At 40.2% G+C, this 26,074-nt stretch overlaps 1 protein-coding gene across 8 annotated transcripts in view; it reads right to left on the reverse strand.

Annotated features, from left to right (window-relative positions):
- The window catches only part of RGL1 (ral guanine nucleotide dissociation stimulator like 1), a 160,363-nt gene that overhangs the window by 64,012 nt on the left and 70,277 nt on the right, over positions 1 to 26,074 (reverse strand). For all 8 annotated transcript variants that reach the window (XM_045026585.1, XM_045026590.1, XM_045026591.1 and 5 more), the window contains one exon: positions 4,809 to 5,017. In XM_045026585.1, coding sequence (XP_044882520.1) covers positions 4,809 to 5,017 — 209 coding nt within the window. The remainder of the gene's footprint in view (positions 1 to 4,808; positions 5,018 to 26,074) is intronic.

Below are 26,074 nucleotides of genomic sequence, written 5' to 3' on the forward strand. Positions count from 1 at the left end.
GTTCAGAGAACGAGATGGTACCAAGAATCAGGAATCAGGAGCCAAGGGTCAGAGCATCATCCGGAACAGGGGCAGGAGCCAGAAGCAGCAGCTAGGAACTGGAGGCAGGAGCAGAAGTCAGTTGCCAGGCTCAGAAGAAGCAAAGAAGGACCTGAGAGCAGGAGCAGGACACAGCAATGTGGGAGTGGAACAATATTGTGCAGCCAGGGACCCAGGCCTTCTGCAGGGTTTAATGATGTGCCTGCTGGAGTCTTCAGCCAACCAGTCATTAGCTGAACCAGCTGAGGGAACTAACCAGCTGTAGGTCCCTGACAATAAGGGGCTCATTTTTAGAAGTGGGCTCCAATGTTGCACATGCAACATGGGTAACTGCTTATCTATCTACTTGCACAGTCAAATGAAAATCTGGGCCATTTGAACAGAGATCATACAAAATGCACATGCTCAAATTTAACAGCTGGCTAAAGACTTAGCCCTATATGCAAAATATACCCTTTAATTCCCCCCCGCCACTTCCTCCTTTTTTCTTTTTTACTCTTTTTACTGAAGCATGGATGAGGCAATTTTATGCTGGTGGGAAGAGACTGGTATAAAATATACTAAAACACCAGAGTATTGGTCAGTCTAACACTAAGATTACAAGTTGAAATACTCAAAAGCAGGGATATCAAAATATTACAGACTTCATGGTAATGTTAACTCAGCCCCACTGCACAAAGTGTACATTTTAGGGGATAGGTTTAGCAACAAACATTAATATAGTAGGCTGAGATTTTTAGAGGAAGCTTAAGGAGTTAGGTGCCCAAATTCACTCCTTTAGGTGGCTTTGAAAATCCCTGCTATAATGTACACATTTACAAAGCAACGTAGAAATAGAAACTACAACCCCGATGTGTTAACTTTACCATGAGAAACAAACTTTTTTTCCAATTTCCTAACCTTTGTGAATCTAAAGTCATAACCTCAACATGACATTAATGTGCATTGCTTAGACTTCATTTTCCTTGGGTTCATCTCCCCTCAGGAAAAAAAAACAACAGAGCAATCTGAAAGAGCCTACAAGCTTTCCTGGCAAACCAAGGGTCTCCAAACGATTCTTTGTGATTCCATTAACTAAATGTAGTTTACTGGAGTTGGATCATTTTTATGGTTAAAAACCAAACACCCAAAACCTTGGCTGATGGCTTTGGTATGGTCTGTTCTTGCAAAAGATTATCCCCCGATTCCCATCCCTGAGTTTAGAGTTCTTAAATCCCCAGCTGAAGGGCGTTAATTTTACTGTATTTATTCTGGCACTCATGAACGTGCTGGAGTGACAACTTTGGAGACTGATGTTCCCTACTGAACCACGAAACAGGAACAGCATGAGCAACCAGAGTGCAGGCCTCCACCTTACCCCTCCCCATCCTATCCCACCCCACTCCCAGCTAACGTGCCTCAATCAACCCTGACTTAAACAGACGTCCCAGGGATGACCAGTCCTTGGCCAACATTACAAACAACAGTGCCAGTCAGTGCCAGTTGTGTCACTGTGTTTTCAGATGTAGAAACTCATGTAGTAGGAATGTGCAGAGTGACTTATAATGAAAAATATGTCCTTAGCATTTGCTCCCTTCTGCAACAGTTTCCTAATGTATCAGTTGTCCTTATCTGCTCATTTTCCATAGTGACCTATGGCATGAATCACAAGAAACTGCAGGGAATATACAAATCTAGCAGAGTGCCCAGCAATAAGGGGCTAATCCAGCCTTCTGTGTGGGCTCAAATGAGCCTTTGGTGGTGGAACAGAAGCAGTTTTGGCTGCAGAAGGGCTGAAACTGGATATAGGCAGGTTACACATGGCAAGCACAACCTGTGAACAGAATAGGTTACCAGTCCATGAGAGTGCCTTGCCCAGTAGTATGTAGTAGGCCAAAACGGGGCAAGAGCTTCTCAGGCGGCACATAAGGGCCTGCAGAGTTTACTCCAGCTACCAGGCTGAGCTATTCTCCAGAGTGTTGCATTTCAGCCTGGGACTGATTCCTTCCTCCCAACCCCAACACATCTGTTCAGCACCCAATCTAGTCTCCTAGATGTCGCAGTGGGTTCTGGATTTGCCCCTCAGTGCACGATTGTTTTTACACATTGGTAAGTTACAAATGTGCAGTATGTGAACTGGGAAGAGAACGAAGGTAACACAAAGAACAAGGATGGTTTTGTGGTAAAGACAGTAGATTTGGACATAGAAGACTTAGATTAAATTTCCAAACTTCCTGTGTGAATGGGCAAGTCACTTAATCGCTCTGTGCCTCAGTTTCCCCCCTATTAAACTGAGTATAATAATCTCAACAGCACCTAAATGACAACTACAAAGAAATAAAAAAAGAGTTGGAGCAACCAAATTAAAAACCCATGCAAAAAAGGGAACACACACATCTCCTGGGCACTTAAAGGGGAAATATGTATTTTAGTTCAAATCAAACCATTTTTAGGTAGAACTGTGTCATCTGGTTTTAAGCCCTCTTTGATCGGCTGATTTGGATTAATGTAGACACTGGTAACTTCTAATTGTTCATAGCATAAAGGCAATCTTCTGTTGTACACATCTGATCAATACAGGAGAATATAAAAGACATGGAAGAGAGGACAGTTTGGGAACCAGGAGGCAAATCAAAAGCAACTATACTGTCAGGGAAATTGTATTTAAAATAGATGCTTTTAAACAAAGTCAAGTTGAATTTTTAAATCCTTATTTTAGTAATTCCAACATTTTATAATTTTTTTAAAAAGTTCCTGCTGATAGAAATATATCCCTATAAAATAATTATACGCCATAGAAGTTTCATTATTGGATGTGACACAACAAACAAGCCAATCTATATGCATATACCGGTTTGTTCACTCTCTAAATCATTTTAGCAATTCATTTGCTTATGGGCGAGAGATTCTCAAGGCACACCACATTAATGTAATCATTTTGAGAGTCATCACTCCTTGGAGCTCCGAAGTTCCCTACATTCCACACAAAATTGGTGTCCCCTCATGTTTATTGTTGAAAATTATTTACACCAGAAGCAAAGAATCATGAAACTGAGGTTATGGAAAGAGTTGCTCACACTAAAGGAAGGAATCCTATAGTATCTTTAGTTCTCTGCATGAATAATATTTGTGTTCTCCTCATTGTGGGTTTTTGTCACCCATTGTGTTCCACCTTTGGATCTTGGCAGATTGACAGGGACATTCTCAAGTCTGAAGCTAACCTTGTATTCTTGTTCCCCAGTGTGGCTTCTCTTTCACAATTCCTACATGTTACATGGCCTTTATGCTCCTTGTATTTGAACAGTACTTTGTATCATAAGAGTCACGCAGGGCCTGTCTTCTAAGCACTTTAGCATCATTATTAACAAAGTCACACAACAACTCTGTGAGATAAGCATTATACCAGGGGTAGGCAACCTATGGCAGCTGATTTTCAGTGGCACTCACACTGCCCAAGTCCTGGCCACTGGTCCGTGGGGTGGGGGGCGGCTCTGCATTTTAATTTAATTTTAAATGAAGTTTCTTAAACATTTAAAAAACCTTATTTACTTTACATACAACAATAATTTAGTTATATATTATAGACTTATAGAAAGAGATCTTCTAAAAACATTAAAATGTATTACTGGCACTCAAAACCTTAAATTAGAGTGAATAAATGAAGAGTCGGCACAGCACTGCTGAAAGGTTGCCGACCCCTGCATTATACCCATTTTCCAGATGGGGAAACTGAAGCATGGAGAATGTATATGTCTTGCCCAGTACCACATAGGAAGTCAGTGAGAGAGCTAAGACTAGAAAACCAGGAGTCCCAACTCCCAGTCTCCTGCTCTAATTACAAGACAGTGCTATAGCCTTTCTGTACATCACTTGATTTTGACAACATGCTAACTAAATAAGCACAAGAAATAAAATACCCCTCTATCCCTTTGGAGGTCAAGTCATAAATAGAGAGAGAGGAAAAAAACTGTTGAGACGACAAAATGATTACACTATGGTGATGTAAACAACTTAAAGTACTCCTACCAAAAAAAACATTCTTAACTTATAAGCAGAATAAACAGCATGGAATATTACAGACTGATAACTGATATATTTTATGTATGGACCAATCGCCTTACTAACTCCACCTAAACTTGGATTCTTTTGAGATTAAATGGTTTTCTACCTTAGATTCTGTATTCTGGAACCACTGAGCTCTCCAAAAAACCAGTGCCTGTGTCATGGCTTTCTTCAAAAATCAAAAAGGCCAAACTGCTGTCCTTTCACAACAGGAGATAAGGATGAGTATTCTGGCACAGTGTAGTAGATATGGAACAGGCTTGTATGCTCACGCCTGTACAGTCTATGTCTTGACACGGCAATGGACCCTTCTGTGTAGCCCGCATACAGGAGACTGTGCCAGGGGATACTAATGGCTTGAATTCAGTGATAATTCTGACTTTGCAGCATATCTGTTTAGTTATTTGGGGTTGGTTATGCCATTTTCCCTACAGTAGTCACAATTTGGTTCTTTAGTAGCCCAAACTAGCCATCTCTCCCTATTTGATGGCGATGGCATTATGAAGTGAGGAGGAGAGACATTTACCAACCCATTGGTTAAGCTGAAATACTGGATTTTCCAAGCTTGTAGGAATCAGCACTGATTTTGAAATATCTAAATATCATATAGCCTTTCAAATACATCTTCAATACATTTGAGCTAATTCCTTGCAATGTTCCTCATCATGTACATAACATGACAGTTTTCCATATTATTATTTTCTCTATAGCTCCCCACTAACTCTTACCTGTCGAGGAGACGTTCCAGTACTTCTTTAGTAGAGGCAAAGCCCCTATATGTTGACAGAAAGATGCTGATGTAGGTAAAGTCATTGTCCCCAAAAGCTGTCAGCAGGTTCTCCACAAGTTTCTCCAGAGTGCCAGCTTTTATTGTTCTGATCTTACATGTTTCATACTGGCTGACGGTATGTCCTGGAGGCAACTGGTCCCCTTCAACCTATGAAATAAGGATCAAAAGCATGGGAGAAACCAAATACCCCAAATGAGAAGAATTACCACACCGAACAACAAGTTAAACTATGCTTTTTGGGTAAGGGATAAATGACAGCATGCCTTCAAGTCCTGAAATATTCTGTAATTTTTGATGACCACTGAACTCTAGAAGATGGGTCTACAGATGAAACACTTCAGAATTGTTTACCCTTTTAAAAATATTTCTTTGACATCCTTCACCTGATGTTTCAGTAGCTGACTGTAGTCAAACCACCACACTTTATGATGCCATTAGATTTTACAATCTAAACCCGACTAGTACTTGGATAAGAGACCTGTAAGGAACATCTAGGTGCGAGAGGAAATAATACTGGTAATTCAGTGGCTCTCATATTTCTAAATCAGTATTAAAACCAATACCCACAGCCGAGTGTTTGGAGCACTGAGGCAGGGGGTGGAAATTATGCACTGAAGGTGCCAATTTTAGATGAGATGTAAAACTGATGTCCTGAACACTCATGGTCATCCAACATTCCATAATGCTTTTTGCAAAAGGAGGGTGTTAACTCTAGTGTCCTAGTCAATCCCAAATGTATCATTACATTCTGTCACTATTTCTCTTTGTTTCAATGAGATGCAATATTTCTCATCACGTCTACATTTTTGTATAGCATTTTGTGTACCGTTTAGAGCCTGATCTAATGTCTGTTGAAGTCAATGGGAAGAGTTCCATTGGCTTCAATAGCTTTTGGATCAGGCCTTAAATAGCTGTCATTATCATTCTAGAGTTGATTATATGTCAGTAATGGAAAATGATCCCTGTGAATAGTTCATATACTTGTTTGTAAAGGTATCGGAGATTACAAGTGCTATATAAATGAAAGATATAAATACACACACACTAATAAATAAAATATAGTGGTAATGACTCCATCAATTTGATGAGAAGTTCCCTTTTTTTTCTTTTAAATTGCCCAATATTAAGGAAGAATTTTATTAGAGACTATTGGCATAAAAAGGCAGAGAGCAGGAAAGAGGAGACTTCAGTAAGGTGTATAGTTTTTTTCTTTTTAAAAAAAAAACCTGTGTGCCAGTGTTACTGAGGTACTATAGATTCAACTTGGGGAATGTATGCTGAAGTGTAGCTGCTCAGTTACCTTGTAATGAATGGTGTGTGTAGATGTCATCCAGCCTACCTACTGTTAATACCAATAAACTTTCACGAATGGAAAAAAATCTGTTTCCTTGGAGAGAAGTAGATGGTTCATACCTGTCTGTGAGAGTCTGCAATCCGAAAAAATGTTAGCAAGCACCAGCAAGCAACATAGTCTGACTTGTATAAATTAACAATTGAAATACAGTTTGAATAAATGAAAATAGCTCTTTTAAATATAAAGTTACTTTTATATGGGTACAAGATGTGTACAATTTAGGGTAGGAAAAAATGTATATATTGAGGAGTAATGGGATCATGCAAAGGAAAATTTAAGCCATCAAGAAACATTTCTTGGCCACAAGGTCTATTAGACTGTAGTATGATCTCCCACAGGAAGAAGTGGAAGCCCCATTGTTTAGACATTTTAATTCTAATTTAAAATCAGACTGGATGGAGCACTAAAATATGTTGTAGAGAATAACCATGCACTGACCAAGGATGGTCTAAATGAGCTAATTAGTCATATCCATCATTATTTTTTGCTACAGTCTCAAGACAGAATAGGATGAGTTCAAGCTATTTCCGTTACACTTCAGAACTAGGACATTGAATAGTTTGTTTTCTGGTAGCTTTCAGGCACTAGCTTACACCCGACATTCTACTGAGACTGAAATTCAAGATAGAGAGAGTGTCACAGCTGGTTTCCCCACACCCAGCCTCTCCCTCCCCAGCTAACAGCAATATAATATCACCACTGCTACTTCTCCTTTCACAGGTTTAAATCATTATTTTATGTCATGTGGTAGTGCCTGGAAGGCCCAGTTAAGGACCAGAATTCCATTGTGCTAGACACTGTACAAAAACCGAACAAAAAGATAGTCCCTGATTTAAAAGTGTCCACGTGCAAAGTTCCACCTATTTAACTAAATCTAACTTTAAAACACACCTTTAGTCAAATCAATACAACTGTATGTATAGATCAGGCCTGACTCACACAAGTAGTCCTGTTGGCTTTAACAGGACTACTTGTGCAACTAGGTAAAGCATAATTTGGAGACCAATCCAACTCCCATTGACTTTAACAGGATGCTGAATCAGACTTATCTGCTAACTTGGTGTGGTGGTGATCTTCCTATAAGGCTGCTGAGTTAGCCTTTGTGTAAGTATTGGCAATATAATGACAGATATCCGTGGAACTGTATTCACTTCTTCTTACAAGAAGAAACTCCTTTTTTTCTTGGTAGTGTAGCTGGCTAGGGAGGATGACTGTTGTCTGGGGGTGAGGCCAGGAAAGTCGGAGTTAGGGCTTTAGGGTCCTCACTCTGCCAACAATTCATTGTGTGGCCAGGGCTAGTCAGTTACGGACAGATTGTGTCATTAAGGTACAGCCCTCAGTAGGTGGGAGATGAAGGGCCACGCTGCCCCAGCAGGAATTCTGGGAGGTAAGGTAGCTCAGGGAAGCACAATATCTCCCAGAGCTCCCTGGCATCGGAGGAGAACATCTGCCGTGCATTCTTTCCAGAGGGTGCAGTATATGCTTCCCTTTGAGGCCAGACAGCTACATAGCCCTGTTTTCTCCCCACCCATTTTGAGGTGGTCTACAACTGTGTCTAGCTACTTTGCAGGGGGCTATGAGCAGCAGAAGTCTCCTTGCACCTTACTCACTCAGCTAATATATGCAATGCCAGTCATAATCCAGCCCTTAGCCTGTGTGCCTCAGTTTATCCATATGTAAAATGGGTATAATAATACCTAGCACACCTCTGATGCTATATAAATAATTAGTGATTAGACAGTCATAGGATACAAGTATTATTTGCACACACCGTCCTCAATAGGAAAGTAATTAAAATATAAATTTAAATATTTATCAAGCCACTGTCATGAATTTTTAATCTTGATCCATTTTGCCTTTCTTGCTACTTTGCTTTAAAACCAGAGACCAATGTTATAATAAAGGATCTAACTAGCAATCTTTCTTTAGTCTTCAGATCTCTTTTATATATAGGTTTGGTCACTGTCATGTTTTAGACTGTGGAGATTAACAGAAGATTTTACATACATACATACATACATACATAAATGTATTCATTTATTTATTTTACTTCACTATCTTGAAACAATCCAGACAGTTTGAAGACTTACTAATGAAGAACAATCTTAACTGGTAAGAAACCAATTTGGGAACAAACTGTCGATTTGTATCATTCAGTGATAGGTATATGCAGGGTGAGAAGATGAATGCAAAACCTTTAGTTTGCTAAATTTCCCCTTAAGTGGCTTTAATCCCCCTTGCAAATCATTTTTACATTTATAATATAGCCTTTAATTTTTTTTATAAATCACTTAAAAACTAAATCCTTCCTTCAGTTTGAGAAAATGAGCATTATCTGAAATCTTACTTTAAAGCAGCAGCATCTCACTTGTGAATGAGGACATTAATTTTGTTTTAGCATATGCTTTGGGCCTGTAGAACAAGGAACAACATGCCTTCCCTATTGCATTAAAATATCATTAGCTGTTCTTATACAGATGATTCAGGCAGAGAACCAAAATAGCAATGAGCAATAACTTCTACATCCCTAAAGTCCATGGGAAATTATTTATTATCATCATTTATTTCCAGTAGCATCCCACAATGTGCTAGGCTTTCTAAACTGCAAAGAAAGCATGATCCTTGACCCAAGGAGCTTGTTATCTAAGGTCTTAATCTTGCAAATTGCTCCATGTGGCTGGATCACCATGCCTCTGGAGAAGTCCCCACTGACTTCTCCTTGCTTGAAGCAGGTTACAGGATTGGGGCATAAAAGATCAACAGAGAATAATGAGAAAGTATATGTAGATTAAGTAGAGGGTCAAGGGAGTTAATAACCACATCCTGATAATACTTATAGACTCATAGACTTTAAGGTCAGAAGGGACCATTATGATCATCTAGTCTGACCTCCTGCACAATGCAGGCCACAGAATCTCACCCATCCACTTCAATAACAAACCTCTAACCTATGTCTGAGTTATTGAAGTCCTCAAATTGTGGTTTGAAGACCTCAAGCTGCAGAGAATCCTCCAGCAAGTGACCCGTGCCCCATGCTGCAGAGGAAGGCGAAAAACCTCCAGGGCCTCTGCCAGTCTGCCCTGGAGGAAAATTCCTTCCCGACCCCAAATATGGCGAACAGTTAAACCCTGAGCATGTGGGCAAGACTCACCAGCCAGCACCCAGGAAAGAATTCTCTGTAGTAACTCAGATCCCATCCCATCTAACATCCCATCACAGACCACTGGGCATACTTAACTGCTGATAATCAAAGATCAATTGCCAGATTAATTGCCAAAATTAGGCTATCCCATCATACCATCCCCTCCATAAAATTATCAAGCTTAGTCTTCAAGCCAGATATGTCTTTTGCCCCCACTACTCCCCTTGGAAGGCTGTTCCAGAACTTCACTCCTCTAATGGTTAGAAACCTTCGTCTAATTTCAAGTCTACACTTCCTAGTGTCCAGTTTATATCCATTTGTTCTTGTGTCCTAAGGTAATGCTAACATTATAAACAGAATAGGACCTTATTGTGAACTCGCTGGCATGGAGTGTCTACACCATGGATAGTGGTATGGGGCAGAACCTGGTCTCAAGTGTACTGGTGTCAATGCAACCCCACTGAAACAAATGGAGTGACACCACTGAAACTTGAAGTTTTTGTCCCACAAAAATCTTAGAATTGCTATTTATTAACCTTTTGCAATTGAAAAGCATGTGAATTGCCATGGCACTCAACAACCCCACCCAGAAAAGGCATAAAGCAACACGATGTTATTATTTTTGTAAGTAAAAAAAATTTCTACGCAAAAGTTAAGTTTTGTGAATAAACTAAAACAACAATTTGCACATTAAAAAAATATCGAACCTCATTTTTGATACTTCACTGTTAAGTTTTGATTTTTCAAATCAGCTATTAATTATTTAACACAGTTCCCTTCACTTCATGAAGAGGAACTTGTGCTTCATTGTATTTAACTTAATAACCTTTTTTATCTAGCAGAATTTTTTTCCTTTTACATTAAAGTTAGGGCCATATTCTACTCTTGTTCCACACGCATTCCACTCCCATTCACGTCAGCATGCAGATGAAGGGGAGAATCTGGCTCTAAGATTGAAACACACACAAAAATACACTTTAATTGTGACTTGCCCAAGACATCATACTGCGAGAATGCTAACAAAAAACCACTGACAACCCAAAACTGAGTTTGCCAGCAAAAGATCAAGCTGCTAGAAATCATTTTAAGGGACTTTTAGGGACCGTTTTTATTTGCATTATTTCAGCAACTCTGCCTTGATGTTTAAAAGGAAAAAAGACTTGGCAGACAAGCGTTCAGTAACACAGACTTATAGAATAAGACATTGTGGGCTGACCTAGCATGCTAACAGGAAACTGCTCAATCTGGATTTAATCAGAGACCAGCTCTTTTCTGACATGACCAGGATAACCAAAAGCATGAGGAGTTTTTATGTCTGCTTTAGGCCAGCTGTTTGCCTATGAGAATACTGTATCTACTGCTTTTTAAAAGGGGCCTCTGAAGCCCGTGGACAAGTTTTCAGAGTGCTGACACCCATTAAAGTCACGGGAGGTCACATGCCAATTCCAAAAGCTCGATTTTGAAAAGTTTACCCCCAAAGTTTCTTTCAATATGAATGTCTAATGGCTTGGTTTTCAAAGGTGCTGAGCACCTCAGGCTTGCATTAACTGAACTGAGATTCATGGGACCCAACAACTGAAAATCAGGCCACGTGTCTCAATTTCACAGTGACTTCCTCCAGTCAAAAGAATGCTAGCACTGATATTTTGTGCATGTGCTTGATGAGCAAACAGCTTCCTGCCACGTAAGGAGAATCTCTCAATACCAGATGAAACTACTTAAGAGTAAACTGAGATATATCCTTTATTCATCAGAATAGGGTAGCTATTAAATTGACGTGTTTCTAACAATCTTTACCAAACCCCTTGGAATGTTATGTACTCTGAGGGGCCAATCCAATTTTAATTCTGCATTCTTAGGGCTTTATAGCACGCAACTTCATCCATACATACACCTCCCCCACAACAATGGTGCTCCATGTGGACTGAAAGTCCCTTAGGTTAAGATTCTGTGAGATGCTGAGCTCCCTCAACTCACATAAACTTCAAAGAGAGTAGAATTAGGCCCTGGTTGGCATATAACATTAACGTAAAGGTCACCCACAGAACAGAGTTTGGTTCCATTGTCGTTAGGGTGACCAGACAGCAAATGTGAAAAAACGGGATGGGGGTGGGGGAGTAATAGGAGTCTATGTTAGAAAAAGACCCAAAAAAATCAGGACTGTCCCTATAAAATCAGGACATCTGGTCACCCTAATTGTCATTTACAACTGAGGCCTTCACCCTGCTGCAACTGCCATCATGCAGGCAGATGTCTGCACCCACATGGAGTCCCACTGACTTAATTGGGCTCCATGTAGGTGCAGGGATCCACCACACAACTAGCTGCAGGACTGGGGACTTAGACTGTAAATTCTTTAGGGCAATGATTGTGCCAGCTTCTCTTTTAGCACAGAACCCAACACACACCTTCTGAACTCAATAAATAGTAATAATACAGAACCATACTCAGAGTGTCCTAAATTACAATGAGTTTGTTACTGGCACAGCAGGAAATGTATAGGCAAATGTGACAGGCATTGTGAATTCAATAGCAGATCACACAGTCTATGATATTAGAGCCTTTCTTTCCCCCCCGCCCGAGGTTACTGGCCAGGAAGCTGAGGTTATCTGCTGCTCCTTCCACAAAATACCAGAGACGCTTTAATTTCCACAAAGACACCACCAAAAATGGACAGAAAGGAAAGCAGCACCTAGGCTATACCAGTCCACTACAATTTAAGTAGTCGGTATGTGCCCAAGTCATGGTATAGGACTTGAATCCACAATCAGGAAAAAGATCTTGGAGTCATTATGGATAGTTCTCTGAAGACGTCCACGCAGAGTGCAACGGTGGTCAAAAAAGCAAACAGGATGTTAGGAATCATTAAAAAGAGGATAGAGAATAAAGATGGAGAATATCTTATTGCCCTTATATAAATCCATGGTATGCCCACATCTTGAATACTGTGTACAGATGTGGTCTCCACATCTCAAAAAAGATATACTGTCATTAGAAATGGTTCAGAGAAGGGCAATTAAAATGATTAGGGGTTTGGAACGGGTCCCATACGAGGAGAGATTAAAGAGGCTAGGACTTTTCAGCTTGGAAAAGAAGAGACTAAGGGGGGATATGATAGAGGTATATAAAATCATGAATGATGTGGAGAAAGTGAATAAGGAAAAGTTATTTACTTGTTCCCATAATATAAAAATTAGGGGCCACTAAATGAAATTAATGGGCAGCAGGTTTAAAACAAATAAAAGGAAGTTCTTCTTCACACAACGCACAGTCAACTTGTGGAACTCCTTGCCTGAGGAGGTTGTGAAGGCTAGGACTATAACAGGGTTTAAAGAGAACTGGATAAATTCATGGAGGTTAAGTCCATTAATTGCTATTAGCCAGGATGGGTAAGGAATGGTGTCCCTAGCCTCTGTTTGTCAGAGGGTGGTGATGGATGGCAGGAGAGAGATCACTTTATCATTACCTGTTAGGTTCACTCCCTCTGAGGCACCTGGCATTGGCCACTGTCGGTAGATGGACCTTTGGTCTGACCCAGTATAGCCATTCTTATATTCTTATGTTCTTAATCCTGTGAGCTAAACACAAGAATGCTACCCATCAAGCTATAATGGCATTATAAAGGAATGGTATATTGGTGCCACTCAGCTAACAGTGTATATTAGTAGCAAGGAGTACTGACAGACTTAGAAGGACATCACCAACTGAAATTTGCTCAATATCTTCATGATGTTACACCAAGCTTTTACCAAAACAAAGACATATAGAAGGTTCTCACTATTTAAAATATATGCCCTTGGAAATGGTTGTTTTGAAACAAAGAAACATTCCCCTGCAGCATCTGCAACCCAAACAGGTAGCTTTTGGACTCAAAGTGAAACTGACTGTGAACAAAAGTGAAATTGATTTAATTCATTTTCAATATCCAAGCTGAGAGAAATACTGAAAGAAAACAAACAGGATAAACAGTGACAAGTAAACTGGATTTTAAACATTCTTCCAGTTTAATTATTTAAAATGTTAACATCTAAGAAGATTTGTTTGATTAAAAAGATATGGGGAAGAATTTTCAAATGCACCTATGTGATTAACTCTGAAGACCCATTTTTAACTGTGACTTAGGTACATAGGAACCTAAGTGTCATTGACTTGTTTTGAGGCGTAGGCTATTAAGTACCTATGGCACTTTTGACAATGGGATTCAGATACTTTTGAAAATTTTACTCATGGTCTTTAAATTAACAGTGCACCTTTAAAAATAGGATATTTAGCACATTTGTGCAGAAACTACTTTCATCTTTAGAGATGATGAGAATAAATTGTCCCACCGTTTTTTTTAAATCATCAAAAGAACAACAGTCAGAAGTGCAAACATACCTGCCACTTGTCTTGGGAGAACAAAGGAAATCTATGGCACATTTAGTCTAAAACTTCACAGATAGATTCATAAATTTATCTGTTGCTTACAGAAATGTTAAAAGGGACCTACATGGATAAATACAGCTTTGTAAACTGTCATGAAGAGAGATTAAACCCAATACAAGAGTAAAGAAAAAAATAATACAACTGAATTGCACAGCAAAAAGCATCAGAACAGGAACCTCCAAGGAACAACTCTAGCACTGTACTAGGCAAAATACACACCTCATTTCAATCAATTTTGTTTCAAAGAATTACTTTAAAGATCATTAATTAACAAGAAACTAACATGTACAGAGTGCTTTTAATTCCAGAAGGTTCTAAATATGCTTCATAAACTGCATATTCAGTTGCTTGCCCTCTGAAAGTAAATGTGTAAAACGTTCGCTTACATGTATGGCTAGTGGCAATCTACAGCAGCAGCTGAGAATCTGACTGTAACTGACTCAAACCAGCATAGGTATTGTGAACCCAACCGGCCAACTGGAGCTTCTGAGGAGATATGGCGATCATCATTTCACGCAACAGGTAGCAGCTATTCTGCCCTGGTAACAACACACAACAGAGTATTTTCAGGGCTGCCCAGAGTGGGGGAGGGGCAAGTGGGGCAATTTGCCCCGGGCCCTGCAGGGGCCCCCACAAGAGTTTTTTGGGGCCCCTGGAGCGGGGTCCTTCACTCGCTCTGGGGGCCCCGGAAAACTCTCACAGGGCCCAGGCCCTCAGAGCTTCTTCCGCTCTGGGTCTTCAGCGGCAATTCGGCGGTGGGGGGATCCTTCCGCTCCAGGAGCCGCCGCCGAAGTACCCCGAAGACCCTCGGCAGGGGTCCTTCCGCCCCGGGACCCGCCACCGAAGTGCCGGGTCTTCAGCAGCAATTCGGCAGCGGGGGCCCCTCGCCGCCGAAGACCCCCGACCCCCTGAATCCTCTGGGCGGCCCTGAGTATTTTAGGAGAGAAGATGAAGACTGAGTTGACCAAGGAAAATTACAAGGGGGGATCTACAATATTGTGTAGTAACTATTCTCAAGGAGTTTTATTAAACTCATGTCAAGTGTTCTTAAGCCTAAAGCCTAGTACGGATAAGCTAAAATCTTATAGGCCTCAGCCTATAGGCCTTGCATTACAGCCATGTTTTACTTATATACCAAATATACACTCCTCACTCCTAAATACTTGTCAATTTTATATTCTATAAGCCTACTACTTACACAAGAGATTCTGTAACTTACATACTGAGGATCTGGTAGAAGACACAAGTTAAAGTGGGGCAGGGGCTACTTTAACTTACAGTGCACTTTTCTGAAGTTACGCAAGCTTAGCAAACTTCAGAGGTGACGTCTAAGGGTCTCCATGAATGATCTCACCACATATTAAGCGGTGGGGGCCATTGTCTGAAAGAGGTGTATGGCCTCTTAAAGGGGACAGAGAGCCAGAATGACTTCTTGTGGCAGCTTCAGACTAGGTCGGCATGGGGATGCTGACCCATCCCCCGGATGATGGGAAGAAAAGGGGGATTATTTAGGTCCCTGCCGGTGCAGGAAAAGCTCTCTTTTGCCTGGACCAGGTGGAGCAGCACCAACCCTCCCATCCATGGAAGTAATTAAATGGCAGGTTGTGGGCATTACGCTAGTTGCTCCTTTCTCAGGGGGCTGGGAAAGAATTTTTTCCCCTCGCCACCCTCACCACTGGGCAAGGCAAGGTAGGGTTGGGTTGCTGTATTTTTTGCCTTCCCCACAATGGACTGGGGGCTTAGTTGGGGCAAACATGAAACGCAGGTTAGGCTATGATGTCGCAACTCATCATGCAACCTTGGGGCGGATGTCCAGTGCAGGTACTCCAGAGGGAAGGGATATGGTGATCAGATAAAATGGATTGGTACAGGATATAAATGAGGTCATCCTTTATAAGGAGGGGAGTTTGGGGGTCCTATGACTGGTATGGCAGGGTGTCAACCTCCCTCTCCCCCTTTATAGCTCCCCTTAATACTCAGCGAGTTGGCTGGGGGCCCAGGCTGGGTAAAGTGGAGGGCTGAGAGCAACCTCCATCAGGTATATGTAAATGATTATGGAATTACATGCTTTTATCTGCCAGGTACTCCCAGACACATTTAGGATATAAGTTGCAGCTTACATAACCACATCCAGTGTCTCCTGTCCTTTTTCCAGCATAGCTGGACAATCTAAGAGAGTTTAAATAAGTAAACAAACAAAAGTGGTTGGGATTTTCAGAAGTGCCTACGCAATTCCCATTAAAATTAATAGAAATTAGGTGTCCAAATCTTCTAGGTGGCTTTGAAAGTCTCAGCCAAGTAAGTCTACTTAGACTCACCTATGAATTTGGCCCATTTTTTTCAAGCTTCTATGTAGCTAAGGAGTGCACACTATGTCACTCATGGTGACTGATGTCGTCTGAGAATGGAGAGGTTCACTATGCAGTACAGAAACTTTTCAAAACGACTGTAGATGCATTGATCACTCAGTCCCAGCCTTTATCTCTAGCTGTCTCATGTGATTTACATATTTACCTTCCCTTTGTTTCCAAACAAGTGTGAAACTTCCTAAGCCTTTCCTACAAAAACTAAACTAAACGAAAAAAATCTCTCATCATTCTGATTCTTGCCTAGCTTCTCACAAGGACTTTCACCCGCCTCTCCTATCCAACTCTCTGCCCTCACTGAGCCAAGTCAACTGGATCTGAAAGATCAGCATGGATCATTTCTCTTTCTTTGTTTTCAGAGTCCAATCAGATTTCATAATTCAACAGTTAACCTGTGCCCCATTCTCTCTCACATATACTTTCCCCCACATTGCGAATCTTAAAATTGCACATGCTAGAGGAAGCAGAAATATAAAAGGAACATTGCCTACAAGATGTACTTATAAAATCCTTGCGGGCCAATCCTGGAGCAAGTGCCTCCGTAAGCAAGACACAAGTTACAAGTGGTGAAGCACTGGAATGGGTTACCTAGGGAGGTGTGGAATCTCCTTCTTTAGAGGTTTTTAAGGTCAGGCTTGACAAAGCCCTAGCTGGGATGATTTAGTTGGGAATTGGTCCTGCTTTGAGCAGGGGGTTGGACTAAAAGACTTCCTGAGGTCCCTTCCAACCTTGATATTCTGTGATTCTATGATTCTACATCCATACCACATATGAAAATATTTTTGGAGTGGTGGGAGATTAAAGTATAGTGATGTTTGAACAAAAGAAAGTGTAAAATAAACCAGGTAGGAGTGTGTTAACCGTTGGCATTTCACACCTCTCCAGGAATGCATCTTCAAAAAGACATTGACTAGAAAGATTGTTCTAAATCAACTGTGCAAATCAAACATACTCAAGGAAGGCTAAATTTGTATGTTTCTGAGAGCCCTTCCATACCCTAAAAATTGAGGCATTCAAGATTAGTGCACACTTGAAAATCTGGGCCTAACTCCTTGCTGTTTTATAGCTTCATGTTGTTCCCACTGCAGCCAATAGTAAAATTCCTATTAATTACAATGACAGTAGGATTGGGCCCTTAGGCTGTGGCCCTGAGCACCTCCTGAAGGTACCAAGTGGTCTCTCAGGAGGCATTCAGCACTTTGCAGAATCGGGGCCTTTATTCCCATACTCAGATTCAATCTCACAGATACTGAGGATCCCAAACCTAACCCCTACTTCCAGTTTCTTTTCATTTTAACAAGCAGATGAATGAAGTTACAAGTGGTGACTGCAAAACAGCCCCTCTCTCAAAGATCATGCAGACTCTGCGCCAATGTCCAAACTCACCCCTTCCTGAGGTTTGGCTTTATTGGTAACTCAAAAACAACAGAGCAACACACGTTTCATCCTGACTTTCTTCCCAAGTTTGGCTGTTTCGAGGATTTCCCTCCAAGACCACCTCTGCATAACTAGTCTGGATCTTAATATAGGGTTTTAGCACCTGAGTGATCTCAACAGAAGAGCCCTGAATTCCTACAGGGCCTCAGAGTCTGCTATTGCTACTGTGACAAAAAAGACTGATTACAGAATACCATCATAACCCTTCCTGACAGGATGAGAAGGCAGGCCAGGAAATGAGGATACATGAAAAAGGCCCATAAAAGAGGCAATAGCACAAATCCAACTACCCTAAATGAACAAGAAAAACTGACAACAACATACATATCATTTAAAATAAAACATTAGCCTTTACAACACCACCATAATGCTTTTTCATAATATACTTAGATATGCATTATGTGCCGCAAAGGCAGACTATACGATATATCATGTGAATAACTAAGTGAAAAGGTTGCTTAAATGGCTAACATAAATTGCACCAATTTAGCAGCAAGTCTAACTCAGGTAAGTTACTAGTAATCTTACTTCCTTACTTTAACCACTTACACACCTCAGTCTGAAGAGCTGATCTGGAAAAACCAGTTAGCCTTATTCCCGTTTGGTCTTTCCAGAATCACATTGTCTATGTGTATTAGAAAGATCCCGCATGGAAGAATTATAGAAACTACAGAAAGAAATACCATTTAGCTAATCTAATCCATATCCTTATCACTGCAGCATAGTTTCCCACGGTACATTTTCTGGTGTTTTATCTAATCTAGTTTTAGAAGTCCCCTGTGATAGAATTTTCATGCCTTCAAGACATCCACTCACTCACCACCCGCCAGCTGCTAAAATCATCTTCCTAGCCTGTCAATCTGCTTGTGCCACACCCATCTTTGAAATTTGACACTGGCTTCTCCTTCTCCATGCCATTTAGTTTTTCTTATTCTCATCTTCAAATCCTTGCATAACGTTGCCCATTTACATAGTCTCCTATTGCACCACCCTTAACCTTTCAATTTAGCAATGATGCCAGCTTCAGTGCCCCATTAGTCCACTTCTCCCTCAGCTATCTCCATCTCTTTTCCTGTACCACTCCATACAGATGAACTGCCCTACCAGAGATCACCCCATGAGACCTTTCCACATTCAAATCCCTCCTGAAGACTCATTTGTATCACCATGCCACAAGAAGTGAGTCAACTTCACTGTGCTGGGCACATGCCTTTACTGACTAACTGTGCTATCTTACTGTTTTGTCCCCTTCTCTTTCCTCCCTAATCTCCACCTGTTTGTTTTGTTACTTCTTCATTCTACCATTGTGTCAAATTAGATTGGAATCTTTTCAGTGCAGGGATCATGTCTTATCTGTATTGTGAAATAGCCAGCACACTACTAGGTGCTATAAAATGATAAAATAAGTAATTCCCCCAGCTCATCTGCAGTACCCCACTCCCTCTGTCTTGAGGGAAATCTTCATTAGAAACTCTACTGATCCTCTGTGCTACTCTGTGCTACTCCTACTGGTTTTACCAGAGGAGAGGACAACATGGACCCAGACATCATCATTTCCCAGAACTGGCTTTCTTAAATCCATCCCCTTGTCCAGCTGCACTCCATGAACTCATGCCTTCCCAAACTGCATTAAGCAAGCTTGTACTCAGTGATTCCAAAGTTCTTCATAATCCTCACCTTCTCAACCTCTCAGATGTTACAGATTACACTGATTACACCATGCATACACAGAGTGGAGATTTTCCAGGGAATGATCCTGCTCTCCTTATTCCTGCAAAACTTCCACTGCAGGAGGTTGCTCACAATTTAGATATAGAAACAGAAGCTAAATTTGTCAAAGTGGAATTCTAATCTCTTAACCACACTCAACATTTGCTCACAGGGATGGTTTTCCCCCAGATCTGCACTGTCCTGTTTGGTCATAGGAATTATCAATATGGCAAATATATTCAGATAGTTTTAATGTGGCAAAAGTCACTTCACTGTATGAAAATACAAGGTCAACATCAAGAAAAACAAGAGTATGTAGTCAAAAGGAGTAAGGACTTTTTTTTTTTTTAAGTAGTAATTATATTTTTGGGTTCTCAAAAATTGCAATACCTTCCCCCATAAACAGAAAAGTTACAACATTCTTCTTTCCAGGAATGTGATTTAATTTATTTGTTAAGCTAATAATCACTTCCTGTTCACTTGCTAGAAACAAAGAACGACTGTGGGAGAAAGTAAACAATACTGCTGAACTTGAGATGGATTTAAAGATGCTGCAAGCAATAATTCTATTGCAGAACTACTGCATATAAACATATTGCATAAGTCTACATAGCTTTATTTACTCTGATTGGATCTGTGGCTTTGCTTTCAGATTACATAGCTTATTTAAACAGTACACAGCATTGTACGGCACAGAATGAAAATTAAAATCATATTGACTCAAGAAATCAGAGAAAACTGCTATTGAATCCAATGTAAATAATCATGCAGGAGTGACAGATTTTCACTGTCTGCATCACTTAACTACTAATCCATCTCCCTAAAACATAGACTTTGTTTACATGAGAAAATTGCACTAGTTTAATGTAAATCGGTTAACTTGGTTAAGGCAGCGCTGAACTCTGTGTAGACACTCTTATTTTGTTTTAAGAGTGGATTATTTAACTTTAGCAATCAATCACCCACACACACTGAATGGAGAGCTGGGAAATAACACTGTAGCTGAGGTGAGATTAAATGGGTTTTGAAAGAGGGGTATGTGTAATCATATTTTAAATTAAATTGAGCAGGTAACGTACACCATTTTACTGAGAAAAATAAAGGAAATGTTTGATATGTTTTATATCAATTGCTCAATGCAAAATCTCTACCACCGGCCTTTTAAAAAATTATTTAAAAAAACAAACAGGTCAGCATTAAAGAATTTGTACAACTAAGCATAAATAAAAGATCGGTACATTATAAACCTCATTTCAGTGGCTTTTTTTTTAAACTGCCCTGTATTTTGAAACAGTGAGATATTTCTCAAGGATGGGGCCAGAGCAGAGAAAGTAATAAGAAGATCATGTTGTTACCCAATACTAAAAATTACCATCTTCAGCATTTCTTTAAACACAGAGTCCAAATATATTTGTTCAGTTTTCAACAGAATTAACATGATCAAAATGCAGTTTGGCTTAACTACCAAGTAGTCACAAGAGATTTGACCATGCACACTTGTAAGATTCTTTCCTCACAAGAACAAAAATGAAAAAACAGTATTATTCATATATACTATATACAGTATATAGCTGCCATACATATGTATGCAATACCCATGCTCTAAATGCTAAAGGCATGTGGTACATTGCATAGGCATATGGTTAACAAATATATCACTTATCTGTGCAAATTATCACATACCTATGACTGCATCCCTTACCCACTAATCCATCCCCTCAGACATAGGCTTCATCTATATGAGAAAATTGCACTAGTTTAATGTAAATCAGATAACTTGGTTAAGGCAATGCTGAATTCTATAAAAACAATGAGGAGTCCTTGTGGCACCTTAGAGACTAACAAATTTATTTGGTTTCTTAGTTTCTAAGGTGCCACAAGGACTCCACGCTGTTTTTGCTGGTCAGACTAACATGGCTACCATGCTGAATTCTGTGTAGACACTCTTATTTTATTTTAAGAGTGGCTTGTTTAACTTTAGCTCAAATCACTTAAGCTAAATCAGACACACGCATGTGATGGCATCGAATGGGGATGTAAAACAAGGATAGCTTACGTGCAAAGCAATTAACATGAGGGCATAAGACAAAGCAAGTGCTCCCCCGGGCGTTCTTACATCTTCCAGTTAGATATTTTTTTTAAATGTCACAACAGGAGCTGGCACCCTGTGTTCTTCTCTTCTCTGCTCTAGCGCTTTTTGCCAATCAGTGTTTTTCTAAACAGAGAATTGTTTTTCCATAGAGAGGAATTAAAGTCTTGTGGCTTGAGTAAATGCGCAAGAGTTCATTCACATTTTGTACAGCAAACGCAGCCAGCACACTGACAACCCAGCCAGCATCAATCTGGAGTACTCAATGGGAGAAAAGAACTGGGATTTAAAAATGCAAGGAACTTGATTTCCAAATGGAGTACATTATTACTACTTATTATTTGTTTCCAACAGCACCCACATTAGTTGCTGTATCAAAATACAAGAAACCATCTCTGTGCTGAAGAACCTCCAGTCTGAAAAGACAAACGGACAAAGAGTAAGGGCAGGAGGTACAACACAGAAAGAAAGTGGTAGAAGTGATGAATGGCTGTCTTCAAAATAAAATATTTGCTGAGTGTATTTGTTTCTATTGGATACTTAAACTGTCCTCCAACTTCCCCTCTTGCATGCCATTATTCAACAAATGTCTCATACGACGAAGTAATGAAACTGTGGAATCTGAGTTAATTCAGAAAGACACAGAGAACTGTATCTGCACTCAGATAACGCTGCAGCCCAAAAGTCTCATCAGCGACTCTAATGACCTTATATACAGGTGAATACAACATACGGCTAGCTGCCTTTTGGAACAGCTCATTCTGGAGGACACTACTCTGGACTTAGTGTATGTGACAGTAGTTATTATATAAGCTTTAATGCTGGGATAACAGGGGCTCTCTGAAGAGTTGACACGGGTTCTACAAGGTGGGCTGACATACCTACTTCCTGGTACATGGCTATTATGAAGCTTAATTAAGGCTGGTAAATTATTTTGAGATCCTTGGATGAAAGATGTTACTATATATATAACTGAAATATACAATATTTATTATATTATTATTGCACCTGAACAGAGAACCCATGAACTGTCCAAGAAGGAAGAAAAAGCTGCTGGGTATATATCTTAAGCTAATGGCGAGGAGAAAAGAACAGGCACAAGAATGGAACCTCCATGGAAGAGCTGTAATATGTATATGAGAAAGAAAGGAAAAACCAATACTTAGACGTTAAACTGCTCCCCAGAGCAAAGGGTGGGAAGAATGTTAAAAGAAAAAATGGATGAAAGAGTGGAGTACAGCAACGTCACGCAGAGGAAGTGTTTGAAATGCCGACACCTTATTGGTGTCTTTATGGTTCAGTGGGTAGCATTCTTGGCTCTGGCCCATGAGGCTGAGGTACAGGTCACATACTAGCACTTGAATGCCTTCCAAATGCTGACACAGCAGCCCCCTTCCAGGAAAGTACTATCCTGTGTACATTAAACTATACGCTTTTGCTCAACTCCGGTGGGGTCTGCGTGGAAGTCAAAGGGCAGTTTTTAGAAAGAGTGGGGGGGATCAATCCCAGTGCCTTTGCCAAAATCCTTCCTCTTAACAAAATAGGTTCTAATATTCAAGACTGTGTCTGTGTGTGAGCTTTTGAATGTATTTATCTACACAATCACTGCACTACTAGTATACACAATAGAGTTTCATAGTGTGGATCAAGAAAATTCTGCCCCAGTACAGAACTGCTTGTTGTAACATATATACTGTATAAGGCTTCTTTCTCAGGGGCATGTACATTATGCCATGATAATAAAATATAATACTTTGATCCAAGGATCTCAAAGTAGTTTACAAATATGGGTAAGCTTATCACAGATGAGGAAACGAAAGCACAGAGAAGTCAGATAGCTTGTTCAAGGCAACACAGAGAGTCCATAGCAGTTGGAAATATAATCTAGGACTCTTGACTCCCAGATCATCATGTGTCTCTAGTTTAGATGACACATTTTGGGTATTCATGTTCTCCATAAATTTGTATGGTAAGTAATATACAATGTATTCAAGATAATGAAATATACAGTTTATTCTTAATGAACATTGGTGATACTTATGTCACATTTTTTAAATGATAGGAGATGTAAAGATGCAGGAGGAAGCGTTTTGGAATGGCAGCTATAATCTCATTTGTGCTCAAGCCAGCAATGAGCACCTTACTCTGCCCCTACTGAGCTGACTGTAAAATCAGGGCTTTAGTTTGTACATCAGTATCACATTGGGACCAAAAAAGCCGATCATGCCTTAGCCATAGTTGTTTGATGGAGCAAAAGGCTGATCACAGGTCAGTGCTGCAATGCAAAATGGCAGACATTTTCACACCCAGGTGGGAACTACCAAATTTGCCAATTTCACTTTATTTGCAAAAGCTGTCATCAAAATCAAAGGGCAGCCTCATTCTGATGAGTTAGGAGAATGGGCAACAGAAGGCGTATGAAATTAAATGTAGAGAAATGTAAGAGGCTAGCAGGAAAATCTGTCAAAAGTATTACCCTCAAAGGTCATGCACTACTGAACACAGATTGGGAAAGATCTGAGGGGTTAAAGTAGGCAGAACATTAAATCTTTCAGCATAATGCTTAGAAGCAGTAACAAAAAGCAAACACAATTCTGCAGTGTATAAATAAAGGGTATTGAACACAAGTCAAAGGACATTATTCTTCCATTGCATAAGGGCCTGATGAGGCCACATGTAGTGTGCTATTTTCTAGCTGCCTTTTTATTTTTTTAATAAGGGCTATTATATAGCTGGGTAGAGTAAAGCAAAGAGCAAGCCACATGATTCCTGGATACACGCAAACCCACACAGAACATTATGAGGTACAGCCTGTTTTGCAGAAAGAAAATAATACAGGACTTATTTCAGTGGAGCTGGGTACTCACAGGTCTCATTGACTAGAAATGAGGTTGCAGGTGCTCAGCACTTCTGAAAAAGAGGCCCACAGGGAAATCACAAATTATGTTATAATAAAATCCTAGCATCTACTGGTTACTGAAGTTCTCATAGCGCTTTTCATGAGTTTAAAGGTATTAGCCATGGTGTCCTGTCAAATTCTGCTGTGAGTAATTGTAATCTGCCTACCTAAATTCTGACCGCGGATAAACTGGAAAAAGAAATTGCTGAACATAGGCACAAAGTAATTGACACATCAGACCAAACCAGTGGTCCACACTGTCTCTGACAATGGACAGAACCAGATGCTTCAGAGGAAGATACAAGAATTCTCATAACAGACATTGTGGAATAACCTGCCCATTGGGAAAGAGTTTTCCTAGACCCAGGAAATTTGTGGCTGTTTTATGCCCTGAAGCATGAAAGTTTCTCTCTTCTAATCTTATCTAATGTAACTGTGATTGTTCTCATTATCCACATAAATATCTATTTCTTCTTGAATCCTTCTAAGCTGTGCAATTACATCTTCCGGCAATGTGTCCGCCAGGTTATTATGGCTGGTATAAAAATGTATTTCCATTTTAAAATTATGACTTTTCAATTTCATTGAACATCCCCTTGATATAAGAAAAACAGGAGCAACCAGCTTACCTTCCCTATACCATTATTTTAATATACCTTTCTTATGCCCTCTTATTCATCTCTGCTGTAAGGCCCCAATCCTGCAAAGGATTATACTTGTGCTTATAGTTCAATTCACAAGACTTTATGAGGTCAGGGCCTAAATTAAACAATCCTAATAATTTCAGTGTCTTTTCATTTGAAAGTCTCTCCGGGCCTCTAACTGTTTTCATTTCCCATCTCTGGACCTCTTCTGTTTGTGTTACATCTTTTTGAGATGGTGTGATAAGATCTCAACACAATTTATCTAACATCATTACAATATCTTTAGCAGTGTTTTCTCCCCACCACATACTCCTTTATAGAACCTAACATTTGCTTTGTTTCATGAGTAAATATTTTCATAGAACTGTCCACAATGAAGCCTAGATCTTTTCCCTGAGGGTTATAGTTAATTCACTTCCTGTTCTAAAATGTATCATTGTGATGCTGCGCGTTATTAAATAGTTGTTGCTCTCCATATATGGTACGCTCCCATTTATCCAAATGGCCTGGGGGATAACCAAAAGCTCTGGATTACCAGGCATTTGGATAAATGGAAGTGCTATTTACTAAGGGCTACACTGGGGACACACTGTGGATTCAGATTATTAGGATTGTTAGATAACTGGAATTATACTACATATATCACACACGTGGAGAAGATACTCATGATAAACTATAGAGCCAGGAAATAAATAATGCTTTGCATCTTTGACAACTAATCCATCTCCCCCAGGATTTATACTAACATTTCAAACTTCTCAGAAACTTCAAAGAGCTCCTTTTTAAAAAACAAAAACGAAAAACAAGCTACCCAGGGCTGGCTCCAGCTTTTTTGCTGCCCCAAGTGGCGAAGAGGAAAAAAAAAAAAGAAAGCCGCGATCGACGGCACTTCGACGGCAGCTCTACTGCACTGCTTCATTCTTCGGCGGCAATTCGGTAGCCGGTCCTTCCCTCCGACAGGGATTGAGGGACCCGCCGACGAATTGCCGCCAAAGACCTGGATGTGTCGCCTCCTTCCACTGGCCGCCCCAAGCACCTGCTTCCTGCGCTGGTGCCTGGAGCCGGCCCTGAAGCTACCCCAGAAATATTTCCTCCTCCCCCACAAAACATAACCCCGCACAAAAGCTCAGGTAACAAT

Source organism: Mauremys mutica, chromosome 8 (assembly GCF_020497125.1).
Source record: "Mauremys mutica isolate MM-2020 ecotype Southern chromosome 8, ASM2049712v1, whole genome shotgun sequence".
Lineage (NCBI taxonomy): Eukaryota > Metazoa > Chordata > Testudines > Geoemydidae > Mauremys > Mauremys mutica.